The sequence below is a fragment of the Arvicola amphibius genome, chromosome 2 (genome assembly GCF_903992535.2).
Source record: "Arvicola amphibius chromosome 2, mArvAmp1.2, whole genome shotgun sequence".
In the NCBI taxonomy this organism is placed as follows: Eukaryota; Metazoa; Chordata; class Mammalia; order Rodentia; family Cricetidae; genus Arvicola; species Arvicola amphibius.
This window is the reverse complement of record NC_052048.2, coordinates 69973534-69991666: the sequence shown is the minus strand read 5'-3', so window position 1 is coordinate 69991666 and position 18133 is coordinate 69973534. Positions and strand designations below refer to the sequence as shown.

The 18133-nt window shown below is 37.9% G+C and overlaps 1 protein-coding gene across 5 annotated transcripts in view; it reads right to left on the bottom strand.

Annotated features, from left to right (window-relative positions):
* Ctnna2 (catenin alpha 2) overlaps window positions 1-16553 on the bottom strand; it is a 994060-nt gene extending 977507 nt beyond the window's left edge. For all 5 annotated transcript variants that reach the window (XM_038318873.1, XM_038318875.1, XM_038318872.1 and 2 more), the window contains exon 1: window positions 16452-16553. In XM_038318873.1, coding sequence (XP_038174801.1) covers window positions 16452-16553 — 102 coding nt within the window. The remainder of the gene's footprint in view (window positions 1-16451) is intronic.
* Window positions 16554-18133: the final 1580 nt, after the last annotated feature.

Sequence of the window (18133 nt, the reverse complement as noted above, 5' to 3'; positions counted from 1 at the left end):
CTATATTTTGTAATAGCATCATATTGAAGTAGTTTATACCTTTTTCTTTTTATAGCTAGCTCATATGCTGTAGGGGAGCTTTAAAAACCCAACCACCTTAGTCTCTGCCTTTCCTCTTGCTATTCTGAGCTGAAGAAACAACAAAGTAACATTATCAGAAGTCCTGGGACCATACTGTGTAAAACAGCTGACCGATATAGATGACATCTTCATAAGCACAGAAGTGTTTTAAAATACACTTTTAACAAATAGTATCTGCTATAAAATTATTGCAAGTGGCTTATCTGTGAGGTTAGCTTTGCATAGCTTGGAGTCTTCCTTCAGTGATGAGAGATTCTGAGAATTTCACATTTCTCAGAGTTAAACATTCACTGTGTCAGTCAAATGTTCATTATTACACTCAGTAGGAACTCCTAAAGTTATTCATTCATTATTGCCTAGAGAAGGAGGTGAGTTTGGAGAGAGCTCGGAGGTTAAAAGTCTTTGATTCTCTCCCAGATAACCTGAGTTCATTCCCACGATTTACAACACACAGCTCGAACTACTTGTAAATCCAACTCCAGGGAAACTGACATTCTCTTCTGACTTCCATTAGTCCATATACACATTTATAACTAGACATAAACAAAAATAATAAAATGAATATTTAACTAAGAGAAGAAATGAAACGCATGCGTATGTACACTCACACACACTCTAGGAGTTACATGGTGTAGAATAATACCAGATAGAGGATGCATAGGATAACCTGGGAGTACAGTGAAAGCTGGGTCAGAAAAAGTGGATGGCAGGCTAGCAGTGGCTTAGTGGTTAAGAATACTCGCTGCTGTTGCAGAGAACCTGGGTTTGACTCCCATTGCCAAGATAGTGGGCTTTCAGCCATCCATAACTTTAACTGCAATGAACAGGATGCCTTCTTCAGGACTACACAGATACCAGGCACATACACGACACACATAAGTAATAAAGACAAAATATTAAATTGTACAGAATGAATCTTTAAAAGCTGGAGACAGTGGCATATGAGGCTGGCTACTCCTAAAGGACACACAGGCCCAGCCAGCTGCAGGACCGGGACAGAGCTCCCACCTGCAGTGAACTGAAGCACCTCTGCATTCTACATTGAATGTTCTTTTTATTGCGACTTGAAGTCACGGCAGAAGTCACAAGAAAGAAAATCAAATAGGATGAGGAAAGATGTTACAAAAGAATTTGAAGTTGATTTAAATTGGTCAAATTTCACCTTATTAATTTTTCATACACATGGCTTTCTGCATGCCAGGCCAGCCCTTACCACTGAGTTGTATCTCCAGCAAGAGAATGATTTTGGAAAAACAAAATTAATATCTCCATCTCTGCATTCCAACATTGCTAAAAAGAGTTACATGAACTATAAAACGAAGCACATCCAGGATTTAAATAAGGTCAATAAATTCGACTGTGATTTAGAGTTGGCATAATAATAAAAAATTAGTGTAAAGATGAATGCCTCAAATGTGGGATCTTTCTACTAGACAAGATTGTTGTTTGTTGTAAATTAAAGCTTATTTAGATTAGGATCAAGCGGTAGGGAAAGAGTTCAGTTTGAAAAGTGCTTGTAGTACAAGCATGAAGAACTGGGTTTGGATCACCAGCACACATGTAAAAGCGGGATATATTGAATCATGTCTTCAGTCACCAAGCCCTGGGGAACTAATGTATGGCCAGTCAGACTGAGGAAGACACCTAGCAGATGCCACTGACCTTCATCTGCCCAAGCACACATCCATGCACACACCGAGAAGCACATATCCCACAACACACACACATACACACACACACACACACACACACACACACACACACACACACATACACTCACACATGAGAGGGGGGAGGAAAAGAGGAAGGAGAGAGGAAGATGAAGGGGGGAGAGAAAGAGATAAAGGGAGAGGGAAAGAGGAGATCAGAATTGAATCAGCTGATTCACAGAAAAGCAGAGGTGGAAAAAACCAGATTCTTTCAAAGTTAATGTATAGGAATTAATAAGTGAAGTAGTATATTAATTAAGCATATTCACATTACATTGTTTGGGACTTTTGATTTTTTTTATATTATAGGCATTATAACTAAAATATAATTGCATCACTTTTCTCATTTTTTCCCTCCTCCAGCTCCTACCAAGTTCCTTCCCTCCAACCCCTTCCCCTTCCATCCTCTTCACTCTCAAACTGACAGCATTTTTTTCTTGGCTATTGTTGTCACATATGTGTAACTATGCACACATAAATATATATGTATGTAAAAACAAACACACACACACACATACACACACACACACACACACACACACACACACACACACACACACAGCCTGGTGAGTCCATTCATTGTTGCCTGTGTATATGATTTCAAGCTGATCACTTTTATTTATTTTTTTCCATTCAAAAATTTACACTTCCTCCCCTCCTCCCATTCCTCTCCTGCTCCCCCACTCACCCTCCTCACTCCCCCTCCCTCCTTAAGAGAGGGCAGGGAACCCTGCCCTGTGGGAAGTCCAAGGCCCTCCCCCCTATATCCAGGCCTAGGAAGCTTTGCATCCAAATAGACTAGGGTCCCAAAAAGCCAGTACATGAAGTAGAAACAAGTCCCAGTGCCTTTATAAATGGCTTCTCAGTCAGCCCCCATTGAGCTGACCACTTTTAATTGGATAACTACTTATAGGGAGAGGCTCTCATTCCTGGGAGAAGCTAACTCATTCTCTCTACCATCATTAGTTATCTATAGTTTTTTTATGTCTAGGGATTAGACTTTTATTATGATTTCATTATCACAAAATATAATGACTGCACTTATTCCAGACATTATTGAAAAAAAAAATATACTCTGGTACAGGAGAATTCAGTTGTGCTATCACTAAGAGAGTTAGTTTGTAGTCTCAAACCATGATAATGGTTTACTGATTGATTTGGGTTTCCTAGGAAAGGCACATAGTCATCAATTAAATTCCTATCTCAGAAGTGGTTATCAATGACTGCCTCCCAGTTTTCCCTGTGACCTCAGTTCAAGGAAGTATTTCACTAGTAACTCCTGAAATATGTGCCATTCCTTGGGGAAATCTAGCAACTCAAGACCAGTTGACAATAGTGATGGAACAGTATTATATAGCCACTCAGTAAAATCTCACTACACGTGCTAAAGACAACTCTCTTTAAACCATGACTAAGTCACTGGTAGTCAGGTCCTTAAATTAGTCAATGTCTATATATACATGTATTTAAGAAGATAAGTTACAGAAGTGTTAAAAATCCTTAAGAAATTTTATGTGTTTCAGGCACACACATCTTCAGTTAAACTTAAAAGCAGAAAACTAGTAGTCGTGCACAAGAAAACATCATCCAAAAATGAAAACATAATCTAGAAAGAAAATACTTAGTAAACAAAAGAATGGGTGAACTACTTGGAAACAGGTTGAAAAACACTAGGGCAATTTATCAAGAAATTAAGTCTCTGAACGGACCCATGCTCATCATATGCTCTTGCTACATCCCTCACCTTTCATCCATTCAGCTTTCTGACAGAAATGTATGCACAGTTGCTTGTAACTTGTAGCATTGCCATAGAAACCACCCAAATGTATTAATCCGTGAATCTTATAAATAAGTCATTGATAAAGATACTTATCAGTACTGATATATTTTGGATAGATGGAAAAGGGTGCAGAGTAGGGAGCAATATGACCCCCTTTTATATTATTTTTTGGTCAATTTATACATGATGTATTAAATAGTGTAAATTGCTAAGAAGACATAGCATGGTATGGGGAAGAAGGAGGCTGGGATAAATGGCTTGATTCTTAGAGGGACTTTGTTTCTGTGTTGTATGGAGGAGCGGGCCGCGTCCCGTTGCCTGGCTACCTTAACGCCCAAAATATCCACACAGAAATTGTATTAATTTAATTACTGCCTGGCCCATTATCTCTAGCCTCTTATTGGCTAACTCTCACATATTAGTTTAACCCATCTCCATTAATGTGTATCACCACTTGACTGTGGCTTCCCGGCATGAGAACCAGCATCCATCTCAGGCAGGAGAACCATGGTGTCTGCCTGCCTGTCCTTCTTCCCAGCATTCTGTTCTGTCTACTCCGCCTAACTAAGTCTGCCCTATCAAAAGGCCAAGGCAGTTTCCTTATTCAACCAATAAAAGCAATACAAATACAGAAGGACCTCCTACACCATTTCTGAATGTTGCTTTTACTTCCAAATTGGATATAGTTCATAAGTCTCTGACTTGAAAATGAATCTCCCATTTTTTTTTATTGTGAGTGCAACCAATAGTAAATAGTGTTGAGAGTCGAGAAAGGATGGCATCTTTGATGAACAAGTTAAGAAGAGGTTTAAAAATTAAGAACTTTTTCTTAAAGTGTAAAATATATTTTGATAATTTTAAAGTCTATATATCTCTAATCACTTAACTTCTGAACTTCTTATTACTATTATGAATAAAAGTTAAGCTCAACTGTAGAATTCCCCAGAAAATAATGTCACAGATCCCAGTGGACAATCCTCAACATGACATGGAAAACGGTCAAAGAGAATGCCTACTGAGGTTTCTTGCCTGTCTGGACAATCTAAAACAACTCATTAAACTTTTTAAACACCAACAATATCATTTTATCTGGTGCTTAGTATTATTTATACAGGTGTAGATTCATTTTTCTATAAGGAAATGAAGATCAAAATTCCAGTAACTCCATCCTACTCTACTGGAATGACCTTTCTGTTCATTAGTTTGATAATGGTAGAAACTGAATTTTCAATAACTTTAGAAGTTTCTATTTTCATTATATTTAAGTAATATAGCAAGTAAAATTTTCTTTTGAAAAAGATGTATTAAGATAAAATCTGAAGATATCTAAATGAATGTCTATATTAGGCATAGAACCCATGGTAGACAGTAGAAAGCCAGCACTATGAAGTAAAAAAAAGGTAATTTGCCCACCGTAAAACTATGTTCTAGCTTCATTTCTGTTGTATGATAAAAGCAAGTTAGGACAGAAAGCATTTCTAAGTCCATCACTTAGGATGTCAGAACTCAGAAACCAGCTAGTGACATCACATGCACAGACAGGCAGAGAGGAGTGAACATGTGCAAGCCTACATACAACTTATTCTCTCCTCTCTTCTACAGTCCAGGACCAAAAATGGCAAGTGGTGTCTCTGAATCATAGGCTGAGTCTTCTCATACCAACTGAGATAAGACAATCTCCCACAGGCATGCCACAACCAACCTGGTCTAGGTAACGCCTCATTGAGGCTATCTTCTCAGTGGAATCTAAGCTGTCTCAGGTTGACAATTATAATTAAACATCACGGCACACAGTCAAGCATTTCTACAGTCACTCAAAAGCCCAGCCTCATTTATTCTTACAATTATTTGTGAGATGCAAATTTCTCTCCAATGGACATCTAAGGAGAGATAGAGGCAGCACTGTGACTAAGTGCCCTAACTCCAAAGTCTGGACGTGAACTGTCTTTGCCTCAATAGTGTGAAAACAGTAACAGATTACTAAATAAAACAAACATGTACCTCATATATTAAAAGTCATTGTGTTTATAGGTTTTTTTCAATTAAGGACAAAGTGGTTTTGTTGTTGTTGAAGTTTTTCTTCCTTAGACAGATAAAAGGCATGCATGTTATAAATAGTAATATACTTGATAAAAAGCTATGCATGTTATAAATTAATCATATACCTGGACATTTAGCACCATTTTCATATTCACTTTGGTCATACCATATCATACCACAAAAAGGCTTTTATCTACACTGTTCCAAAATTTACAAATTGAAGCCCTTTATTTCCAAAATGGATTACAAAATTAGGTTTATTTGATTTAGGTTTTGAATCAGTGTCTCACTGTGTGTGTAGCCCTGTAAACCAAGTTGACCTTGCACTCAGAGATCTTTCTTATCTTCCTCTTAAGAGTTCTGGGGTTAAAGGTGTGCTCCTCTTTTTTTTATTGATTTTTATTGAGCTCTACATTTTTCTCTGCTCCCCTCCCTGCTTCTCTTCTCCTCTTCAGCCCTCCCTCAAGGTCCCCATGCTCCCAATTTACACAGGAGATCTTGTCTTTTTCTACTTCCCAGGTAGATTAGATCTGTGTAAATCTCTCTTAGTGCCCTCACTGTTGTGTAAATTCTCTGGGATTGTGGTTTGTAGGCTGCTTTTCTTTGCTTTACCTTTAAAAAAGATCTATGAGTGAGTATATGTGATAATTGTCTTTCTGTGTCTGGGTTAACTCACTCAAAATGATGTTTTATAGCTCCATCCATTTTCCTGAAAATTCAAGATGTCGTTATATTTTTCTGCTGTATAGTACTCCATTATGTAAATGTATTACATTTTCTTTATCCATTCTTCGGTCGAGGGGCATTTAGGTTGTTTCCAGGTTCTGGCTATGACAAACAATGCTGCTATGAACATAGCTGAGCACATGTCCTTGTGGTACGATTGAGCAGCCTTTGGATATATACTGGATTTTGAGGAAGGTTATTTTCTAATTTTCTGAGAAACTGCCACACTGACATCCAAAGGAGCTATGCCAGCTTGCATTCCCACCAGTAAAGCAAAAGTATTCCATCCTCACCCCCCCCCGCCCCCCCCCCCACACACAATGATGGGGAAGTTCAGCCAGTCACATTCTGTTTAGAGTGTGTCCCCCTGAGGCCATAGAAAACAGATAAAACATCTAGGTGCTCTAGGCTTGCTCTGTTTTGTTCCCTGCGCTCCTGGATCCCTGGAACCCTGGTTTTGTAAGTTCACTTTCTTCTGTTTATTAAAGCTGAATCTACTATATTAAACTGGTCTGGGTAATTCTAATAACCGATCGACCACCCCCATCACCACAACCTCTCCAGCATAAGTTGTCATCAGCGTGTTTGATCTTAGCCATTCTTATAGGTGTAAGATGGAATTTCAGAGTTGTTTTGATTTGCATTTCTCTGATGACTAAGGATATTGGACATTTCCTTAAGTGTCTTTCAGCCATTTCAGGTTCCTCTTTGGTTTTTAAGTACCCCAAAGCATAATCTGTTGATATGTTGTTATATTAATAGTTACTCAATAACTTAACATACACATATATGTATACATATGTATATACACATACATATTCCTTTAATTATATTATGCATTAATATATTTATATATTGTGTGTTATATAAGATATAAATATATATAGATTACATATATATTCTTTTTAAATCCTTTTAAAGCAATCTTGTTTTATTTTACATACCAATTCCAGCTCCCTCTCACTCTCCTCCTCTCTTTCCCCCCACCTTCCACCTACCCCACTTCCTTCCACTTCTCAGGGAGGGTGAGGCCTCCCATAGGGAGTCAACAGAGTCTGTCACATCATTTGAGGCAGGACCAAGGCCCTTCCCCAATTATGGAGACAGAGTAATGTATCCCTCCATAGGGAATAAACTCCAAAATGCCAGTTCATGCACTAGGCACAAATAATGATTCCTCTGCCAGTGGCCCCACAAACTGCCCAAACTATGCAACTGTCACCCACATTTAGAGGGCCTAGTTCAGCCCTATGCAGGTTCCTCAGCTGTCAATCTAGAGTCTGTGAGCTCCCACTAGCTTGGGTCAGCTGTTTCTGTGGGTTTCCTTATCATGGTCTTGACCCCTTTGTTTACATTATTGCCCCTCCCTCCTCTAAGACTGTACTCCAAGTGCTTGTGGCCCAGTGCTTAGCTGTGAATCTCTGCATCTGCTTCCATCAGTGACTGGATGAAGGTTCGATGATGACAATTAAGGTGGTCATCAAACGGATTACAGGGGAAGGGCAGTTAAGGCACCCTCTCCACTAATGCTGCTCTGATTCTTAGCTGGGGTCATCCTTATGGATTCTTGGGAATTTCCCTTAGTTTCTCGCTAGGCCCCTATTGGCTCCCTGTATCACGATATCTCTTTTCCCTTGCTCTCCCTCCCTGAAAATCCCCAACTAGACCTTCTCCATCCCTCATGTTCTCCTCCCTTTCTTCTCTCCCCACTCCTCCATATATATATATATATATATATATATATATATATATATATATTATATACATTATGTAATATATATATATTATATAATACATCTATATTCTTTTCAAATCTCATTTACTTTCAAGTTAATTTCAAGTTTGAACATCTATTGTTAAGTTCAGTAATGAGACAGAATAGCGATTATCTTTCTATTTTAAGAAAATTCTAAAAGTTCCTCACATTTTTATTTTTTAATTTTTTTCTTCCTTCCTTTCTTTTTTTTTAAATCTTTTCTCATTTTACTACCAATCCCAATTCGTACTCCCTTCCCTGCCCCTGCTCCCCACATGTTCCACTCACCCCACCCTCATCCACTACTCAGAGAGGGTGAGGCTTCCCATGGGGAGCTAACAAAGTCTGGCACATCACTCTGAGACAGGACCAAGGCCCTCCTCCCTATATCTTAGCTGAGCAAGGTATCTCTCCAAAGAGAATGGGACCCAAAAAGGTAGTTCAAGCACTAGGATAAATCCTGGTGCCACTGCCAGTGACCACACAGACTGCCCAACACACACAGCTGTCACCCAAGAGGGTCTAGTTTGGTTCTATGCAGGACCCCGCTGTCAGTCTTCAGTCAGTGAGTTTCCACGATGTCAGGTCAGCTGTTTGTGTAGGTATTCCCATGATTCCTCACATTTTTAATACTGTTTGTTGTTTCCCCTAAAATTAATGAGTTCTTGCTGTACTTTCCCTCAGCAAAGTTCAGCAGCATTGAAATTACCAGTCCCTTAACATCTACTAATATTCATCTACCATCCATCTGTTCTGCTGCTTTTTTGATAGTAGCTGATCTTTAAACAGATTTCCCATGTTTACACGGCTTACCCCAGCATTCCACCTGTTCCTAGACATCTTTTGGTAACTGTACTATTTCTCAACACCCACGATCCTGCAGGTGTTCTGGCATCTGCAGTGGGGTGTGGCAGGTGAAGTTCTAATGGGCCTTCTGTTATCTCTTTCCTTCCTCCCCTTATTTCCTCTCCATTTTATTCTTCGCCCCCTCCTTTTCCTTGCTTGTTCCCTGAGAAGGGAGTTGCTTCACCACATTAAAGAACTGAATTTTGAGCTCATCATGACCATTTAACTGTTGTATTCTATCTTTGTGGTCCTAGTTTTCAGCCTTTAAATTCTATTTTCTTAGCTTCTTTAAATATCACTTTTACTCTAATTCTTTAAATGGGATACATGACTTTTTTAAAAAAAAATCTTTTTAAAGTAATGGAGAAATTTGGAGATGTGACTCGGGGCTTAAGTGCACTTGTTGCTCTTTCAGAGAACCTGAGGTCAGTTCTTAGCAACCAAAACTCACAACAGCCAGTAACTCCAGCATCAAGCCATCTGACGCCCTCTTCTGGCCTCTACAGGCACTGCACTCACACACAAATAGCCACACACAGAAATGTAACATACAGAGACAAAAATATTAATTAAAAAATAATAAAAAATTTAATGTTAACACACTATAGTAAATGTAACTACTACTAGGTGTGCATGACTTGCTGGGAGGGCTAAGTCTTTGGCATAAACTTATATATTGTCTGTAATTTTCTTAAAATTTATTTAAGAGTATTCTTTCGTTCAGATGCATACACCGTACATCAGTATGTACATGTACATATGATTTTTCTCATAATGATGCCAAACAAAGGATTTCTGATTCATAAACTTATTGTCACAATTACACAAAATCCTCAATGTTTCAATTCATACGCAATTAAGGCTTCTTCTTCAATGACATAAAAAAACACTTATTTATTTATTGTGTATACAATATATGCCTACAGGCCAGAAGAGGGCACCAGACCTAATTACAGATGGTTGTGAGCCACCACGTGGTTGCTGGGAATTGAACTCAGGACCTTTGGAAGAGCAGGCAATGCTCTTAACCTCTGAGACATCTCTCCAGCCCCTTCTCTCTTATTCTTAATCTCATGATTTTAATCATGCAAAAGTTCTCCAAAAGTAATCTGTCCATTTCAACATTGTCAGGCAAATACATAACATTCATACTTATCTTCACTAATATTAGCAAACATTTACTAAAAAAATTTAAATATTTATCAGTAGTAAATTCCTTGTGTCATTTTTCTTATTAGAGTGAAGGGGTTCATTCTGAGTACACTGACTTCTACTTTTTGTGTTGTTTGTTTCACCCACTAGCAAAGCTTTCAAGAACGTGTGAGGCAGTAAAGCTTGCTCCCAGGGCATTCAGTTTTGCTATAACAATATTTTATTACTGAAGTTGTGTGCGTGCACTTGATATAGCTAGTACTGTGGTTCAATTTCATTCCTCTGTGATTTAAATTTTTCTTTAAGTGTCAGTTATAGAATTTGTACCTAATATGTTATGTCTCTTTTGTCCTTCTTAAGTTTACCAAGAACCTGCAGTCCCTTCCGTTAAATCATAAAAGGTTCATTCCTATGGTTTTGTACACACAATCTTGTAAAAAAAAATTCCACCTTAACAACAACATATATTAAAGTATTTTTATAACCCTGTAGCATGCAAGTTAAAGCTGGCAGACATTGAAGGTATTTGATGAATGTCATGGTTAGTTGCTGAGCTAAATCTCTCTGAAGTCAAACAGTGTTAAGTACCAAACATAATAGGATTATTTCTGAAAAAGTTTTAATCACTGATTTTATCCAACAGAACTTCAAATAATTGGATCGAAAGATATTTAGACATGACAACCATTTTAATTGTTATCTTGGGATGGTTTTGAGATAAACTAAGTTCAATAGCACAATATAGGTGGTGTAAAATTTCAAAGCTAAAAGTCAACACAATTTTCCTTCTGTGCAATTTCACTTAAATCTATACATACACCTTATTGGTTTCTAACCAATATGAAAATAAACATAAACATGCATGTTTCTGTTATAGTATGAAAAATAGAAAACTACATTCATTTACCATTTGGGTAATTCTAAGTACTAACTTTTATTACTTTATTACATTTAGTCTAAAAGCTAAATATTACAGGTATTTATATGATGTAGAGAAGATTTTAGAAGCATGGAGAAGGTACCCAGTCTTTACCTGCTTTCATGGAGAAACATTTGTTAACAATTTGCTCTTGTTCTTAAGACATCTCCTAAAGTAGTCCATCTACATGTACCTCCTTTAAAATAACAACTTCCCTTATCCTAATACAACATAAACAACCTTTCATAAAAAATGAAAATAATAATTTAGAGTTATGAAATTAAAATACAAGCACAAATTTGATTATATTTAAAAGACATAATGATTCTATCAAGTGACTACAAAAATATACCATTGTTTACTTTGTTATTACTGTCACCCACTAACCAACATTTCATGGACAAAAACCAAAGTAGGGAGTCAGCATACTATTAAACAGTTAACAAGACTCATAAACAGATTGAAAATAAATATGAAACATTTGACCACAAAGGTTCAGCTACTATAATACCTGAAAATTGTGAATGTATTACCTTAAGTGGGAAAATAGCTATGCAGATGGTTAGAGCATATTGGAGGCATGCCAGTAGGCCAACTGTGACCACCAGAACCTCATTGATGTGGGAGGGTTTTCTATCTATCTATCTATCTGTTGTTTTCATTGGTTAATTGATAAAAATACTGCTTGGCCTGATAGGTCAGAACATAGGTAAGTGGGGAAGACAGAACAGAATTCTGGGAGGAAGAAGGCAGTGAGACAGTCGCCATGAAGCCAGCCACCAGGTCAGACATGCTGAATCTTTCCCGGTAAGCCACCACTTTGGGGTGCTACACAGATTGTTAGAAATGGGTTAAGCAAGATGTGAGAGTTAGCCAGTAAGAGGCTAGAGCTAATGGGCCAGGCAGTGTTTAAATGAATACAATTTGTGTGTTGTTATTTTGGGTGTAAAGCTAGCAGTGTGGGATCTGGATGGGATGAAAAGCAGGCCTGCTTGTCTCATCACTACACCTCATAAAATAGATGTAGGAGGATTGAGGATCAACAGATGAGATAGGATCCTATGACCTGAGGTCAGAGCGAGTCCTTCAGAGGGGCTAGCCTGCTGTCTCTGGATATGGAAGGAAGTGTGGCAGAGAAAGGAAATAGATAGATCTCACACACTAAAAAACATAAAACTTAGAGCCTCCATTATAAAGAATGTTCAAGAAATGCAGCCCTACAAACATCCTGGTATTAAAATCTCTCATCTCAGAACTGTAATATAATGTATCTGTAGTCGTTAAGCTACAAGGTGCTACAGTAGTAAATCATGGCAGCAACAACTGGAAGCAAATACAGATGTCTTCAGAAAGTGGACTTTTTAGTAGTCTTCAGATTGATTAGAGGAAGACAATGAATGAAAGAAGCATGAGGAACATAAACATTAAAAATTAATGATAATAAACCTCTTAGACCAGTGAGATGGGTCTGCAATTAAAGGTCCTTTTCAATAAGCCTGATGACCTAAATTATATCCCCCAGAAGAGAGAAGGAGAGAACTAACTCTCAAAAGTTTCCCTCTGACCTCCATGCCACCAAACACATTGGATGAATGTAATAATTTAATCAATGACTTTCTTACTTGAAAGTTTTTTTGGTTGTTTTGTTTTGTCTGTTTTTTTAAGTATGTCTCCTAACACCCTGGCTGGTGATAGTTCAGAATACTAGGAAAACAGTGCAGATGATGTTTGTCATCTTGGAGACTGACTTAAATCATCATAATGAATCCTGTTAGAAATATGATTATAAATAACACATTAGCAAGGGTCTCAGAAAAAAATAAGAGACATGGTATTGGAAAGAAGAGGAAAAGTTTGTAGGAGAGTTGCAGAAATTAGAGCTGAATTGATCTCTTCAATTATGTAGAACCTAGAACCGTGATGAGCATAGATATTTAACTGAAGATATTTCTAAACAAAGTCATGAAGGAGTGTTGTAGTGATATTTTGTTAATCTGTAACAAATAAAACTTGCTTGAAGATCAGAGTACAGAGTTGGCCACACTAGTCAGCAATAGATGCGAGACAGTGGTGGCACACATCTTTAATCCTAGCTCTCAGAAGACAGAGGTAGATGGATCTCTGTGAGTTCAAGACCACCCTGGGTTACACAAGATTGAATCAGTCTAAAAGGAAACAGAGCCAAGGGGTGGTGTGATGTGGGATTCTTTTCTGTATGCTATGAATGTTTTATTACCATTGGCTAATAAAGAAGCTACTTTGCCCTATTGCTGGGTAGAATAGAGCTAGGCAGGAAAACTAAACTGAATGTAGGGAGAAAGAAGGCAGAGTCAGGCAGACATCACGTAACTATAAAAAGAGAAAGATGCAGTAACCTTATCAGTAAGCCACAGCCTCATGGTGATACATAGATTAATAGAAATGGGTTAATTTAAAATGTTAGAGCTAGCTAGAAATATGCCTGAATCATTGACCAGTGTTGTAATTAATATAATTTCTGTGGGATTACGTGGGTCTAGGTGGCCTGGAAATAAAAGAGAAGTCTTTGCTTACAGTGGTGGCTCACACCTTTCAGCACTAGGGAGAAGGAGACGGGAAGAGATATGGTTGGGTGAAGAAAGGAATATAAGACCAGAAAAGAGAGGATCTCAGAAATCAGTCTGAGGTTTCATAAAGACAGTATTCGGTTTGAGGACTTGTAGAGACAGGATCTTGACCTCTTGCTTCTGAGGATTTTGTAGAGGTAAGAAGTAGAGGCTAGCTTCTCTGCTTTTTCTGATCTTCAGACAAGCTTTATTTGTTATAGCACAAACAAAATATCAGCACAGAGTGGCTTAATTTCTCCTGGCTATTTATTAAAACCATGCAAGATAAAAGAGGTAAGCAGAAGGAAGAATCATTAAAGTTAAAAAATGAAATGGAAATTGATAATTTGGAATTCTCTGCCTTCAAAATTTGCAAAATATGCCCAAATTAAAATAGTTTCTTTCAGGAAAACATGTAGGGAGATGTTCAATCATAGTGTGCCTCTTTAAAATCCTGGTCACTCTTAGAGGTCACTCTAAGAGGGCAGATGTCACAGCCTGAAGAAATCAGGTGATACACACCCAGCTCCTAGCCCCTGGCTAGCGTCTAGATTAAGAAGTTGTTCTGTTCTGTGGTTTCTGATCCAACTTTGTGGTTCTAACTGATGCCTGAGTCTTCCATGCTCTTTGCTACACAGGCTATCCCAGACTAAATCACATGATAAAGAGCATCCCAGTAGGCCAGAAAACTTACAAATGTCAGATACTTTGGTGGAGGGTTTGCTTACCTTCTAGCCTTCCTTATTTGTTATTCTTTTTTTTTTTTTTTTTTTTTTTTTACCTTCTCTGGGCGACCAGGAACTCATTATGTACATCACGCCTGCCTCTGTCTTCTGAGTTCAGGAATTAAAGTATGAGCCACCATGCCTGACCTCTTACTGAAGGCCCTCTTAAGTGTTTTTTCATACATTATTGTTTCTTTCTAACACTTTCTCAACTCAAGGCTCAAAGAGAGGTATAAGAGCCTGTCTCCTAATGAACCTCATTCCTCAAGGGTTATTATATATCAACTCCATTTTCAAACCATAAGGATTTTCATTTAATGAGAGGCAGTTTATTGTATGACCTGAAGGTCTTTTGCTAGTCTCTTATATCAATATACACTATAGAGTATTTAGTCAGTACATGGTGCTGTGAAGAACCTAGTTGTGTGACATGGGGCTCCCTTCACCACTCATATAACAGAAACAATGCCTATATATGGGAATATCAAAGAAAGATGTACTAGAAGTGATAGCTCAGCAAAATGAATCATCACAGGTACAAATGGGAAACTAAGAGATTCTTGAAATGTTTAAATACTTGGGACATAAAGGGCAGACCTCAGTGGAATTACTGTACTCCTAAAATTTGACCAGCAGAAACTATGGTCACATACGTACAGAAGCAATATGGCCATTGTTTCATAAAAGAGAAATGATTCAAGGGGCACATTATCAAGCCCTGAGGGTTGCTACAGGACTTGGAATCTACACCTGAGGTTAGCAAAGTTTATTCTCATATTTACTCATTTCTGGACTTGGAATGTCTGTAACTAAGGTTGCTTGTCTCTCTTAACAATTCATTTCAAAAGATGGTGCCTTGCTCACTGGTGTAGAACAACTTTGCTTAGCTTATCCCTACAGGGCTCACATGCGATTGTAGACTTTAAAGGCAATGAAGTAAGTGTGATTTTGAAATTCAGTTGAAGCTATAATGGTTGAGACCTTTAGTAACTTGGAGACTTGATTAAAATATTTTGTACATGGGGAGGAAGCAGAGGCTATCCATGTGACGGGGAATGATACACCCCAGTTCTCTCCAAACAGACACCTTCTATTCATGGAAAGTCTAAATGTATTACCTTAAATAGCAAAGGGACTTTAAAGATGCAATTAGGTTAAGAATATGCATATGCAGAGAGTTTTCTGTTATATTTGAGTAGGTTCAACATAACAGAGATAAGAGATTCCATCATTTAGAACATACATGAATAAAACAGGGGCCAGGGATAGAAAAGCATATTCTTTATTGGTGACCTCAGATATACTGGAAGAGGCCACAGAATGCAAGAGGCTTGGAGAAGCTAGGAAAAGCAAGGACATGATTTTCCTCTGAGGTATCCAATGAGAATGCAGCACTGCCGGTGCCTTGACATTAAAATTTCTGACCTCTAAAACCACCAAACAATAAATCTATGTTGCTTGAAGCCATTAACTTGATGGCAATTTGTTAGAGCATCCAGCACAAACCAATAAAAATAGCCTCAAGCTTCATGTGGCATAATGAATCTCTACAAACGCATCATAAAAAGTTCACATTTTCATATTGCAGGAGCTTAAGAGTTCAAATCGCAAAGGACATGATTCATGAGACACTCTACATTAATTCTCAACACTTAAAATCCTGATGACATTCTGTGCTTTTGAAAGTCACCTCGTGGAGATGTATCAACCCCAAAATGGAACAACCTCCCATTCTAATAGGATGAAGGTTGCCACAGTAAACTGTGAAGAAAAGATATTAAATAAATATTCACTGCTAGGTAACTGTCAACTGTTTTCTCTTATGCATTTGCATCTGAAAGTGAGTTAAGAATGGCCCATTTAGACAATGAATCTAGTCTTGAAAATGAGGGCTCTATTCACTAAGGACCCTCTCTTTAATTACCTCAACAACTTTATTTTTTAAAAAATAATATGTATAGTTGCTAAAAGCTACTTTAAATCATATAAGGCAATGAGACAGTCCTCAGCTTGGGAAATAATATTTACTTAGTAATCAGTATGATGGCATGATATATCCTCTTTAAAGACTTTAAAAACTCATAGGATCATGGAACTCACCATGGAAACATACATAGTAACAAGTTCCTTACCTGTGTCACAAGTGGCTCCAATAGTCTTTCCACCGTGAGTGTCCGGATTTCCAAACTTTTTGGATCCCATTTTAAAATGATAGGTGAAGTTGCCGAAGTCATGCTCCCTGCAGGAATATATGGCATCCATTAGAAAGTATGTTCAAGGATATATGGTATGACTATGGTGTTCAAAAGAGTACATCACCCAAATCTAGAAGATGTTTTAGGTTCAACTCTGAAAAATCAAGTCAAGGGTGGGAAAACCAGAGCCAGTCTTGTGTTTTGAAATTCTTGAGATATTTTTGCAAAATTTCTAAGTATTCCAGTATATACTGGGACATTACAGGTGGAACCTGTAAGAACATAATGCTTAGTTCAGACCACAATACTTGTAGTAGACCTCCACTAACAGATACTGACAGGTGGCCTACTTGAGACATGTCTATGAGTCTCTAACTAAAAATCTCCCAGGTACTGAATATCTTATCTGGTGTTTGAGTTTACTTTCTATTATTATGACTACACACTATGACCAAAGACAACTTGGGCAAGAAAACATTTATTTCATCTTATATGTTATAGCTCATCATCAAGAGAAGTCAAGACAGGAGTGCAAGGTGGGGCTTTGGAAGGGAAACCACAGAGGAATACTGCTCTCTGGCTTCCTCTTGGTTCATTTATCACTACTTTTCTTACATAGCTGAGGATCACCTACCTGTGGATAGCAATACCAACAGTGGGCTAGACTACATTGCATCAATTAAAAATCAGAAAAATGACCCAGAGACTTGCCCAGGGATCTATCTGATAGGCACAAGTTTGCAATTCAGATTTCTTATTCCCAGACCTATAAAGGTGACAAACAAGATTAACTACCACACCCAAGGAAGTGAGAAGACATCACAGGGAATATCCTATTTATACCCCCTTCCCTGTTTGCTGCTTGGAAATCAAAGAGACTGGCTTCAGTTTCTTTTTATGTAACCACATCTGTCCTTAGAGAGCTATAAGTCAACGTTCATGCTTCTGCCTCATGGGTTATGACTCCCTTCTTCAAAGCCCCTACTATTTTGTTTGTTTCTGGTGCAGGACCTTCAACTCTCTTCAGATCTTCTGCCATGTTATTGTCTGTATCTGTCTTTGACAGACTAATAATAAACTAATAAGCTCCTTAATCACAACAGTGTGTCTCATTGTCCCTCTTGAACCCACATCCAAGAATTTTCAAGACCCTGATACTATAGAACCATCCAGTTAATTTAGTGTTTAGTATATCCTCAGCTGCTATCTGCAGACAAAGGCCTGGATCTTGACCTCATGCAACTTATGCTTTGAAACTAAAGATAGCCAAGTCTGAGAATTATGACTTGGTGTGACAATGTCAGGGAGTACAAACAGAGCTGGGAGAATAGAGAAAGTGGCATAGCCAGAGCGGTGAGACACACGAAGACAAGCTGGAAATAAAAGTATGTTCATTATGATCACCAGATACATGACCACAAGGCATTACAAAAGGCAACTTGGCTGTTTTCTTCATAATTGAAACCTTAGGATATCATACACTTTGAGGCAATAGCTTCCATCAATTAAGTAGGAAGGGTATCTTATAAATGCAGTAATTTCCATGGCTGAAAATTAGCAGCTACCTCCAGAATCAAGGTAGTAAACATGATTTATACTTACCCTTCAGAATCACTGTT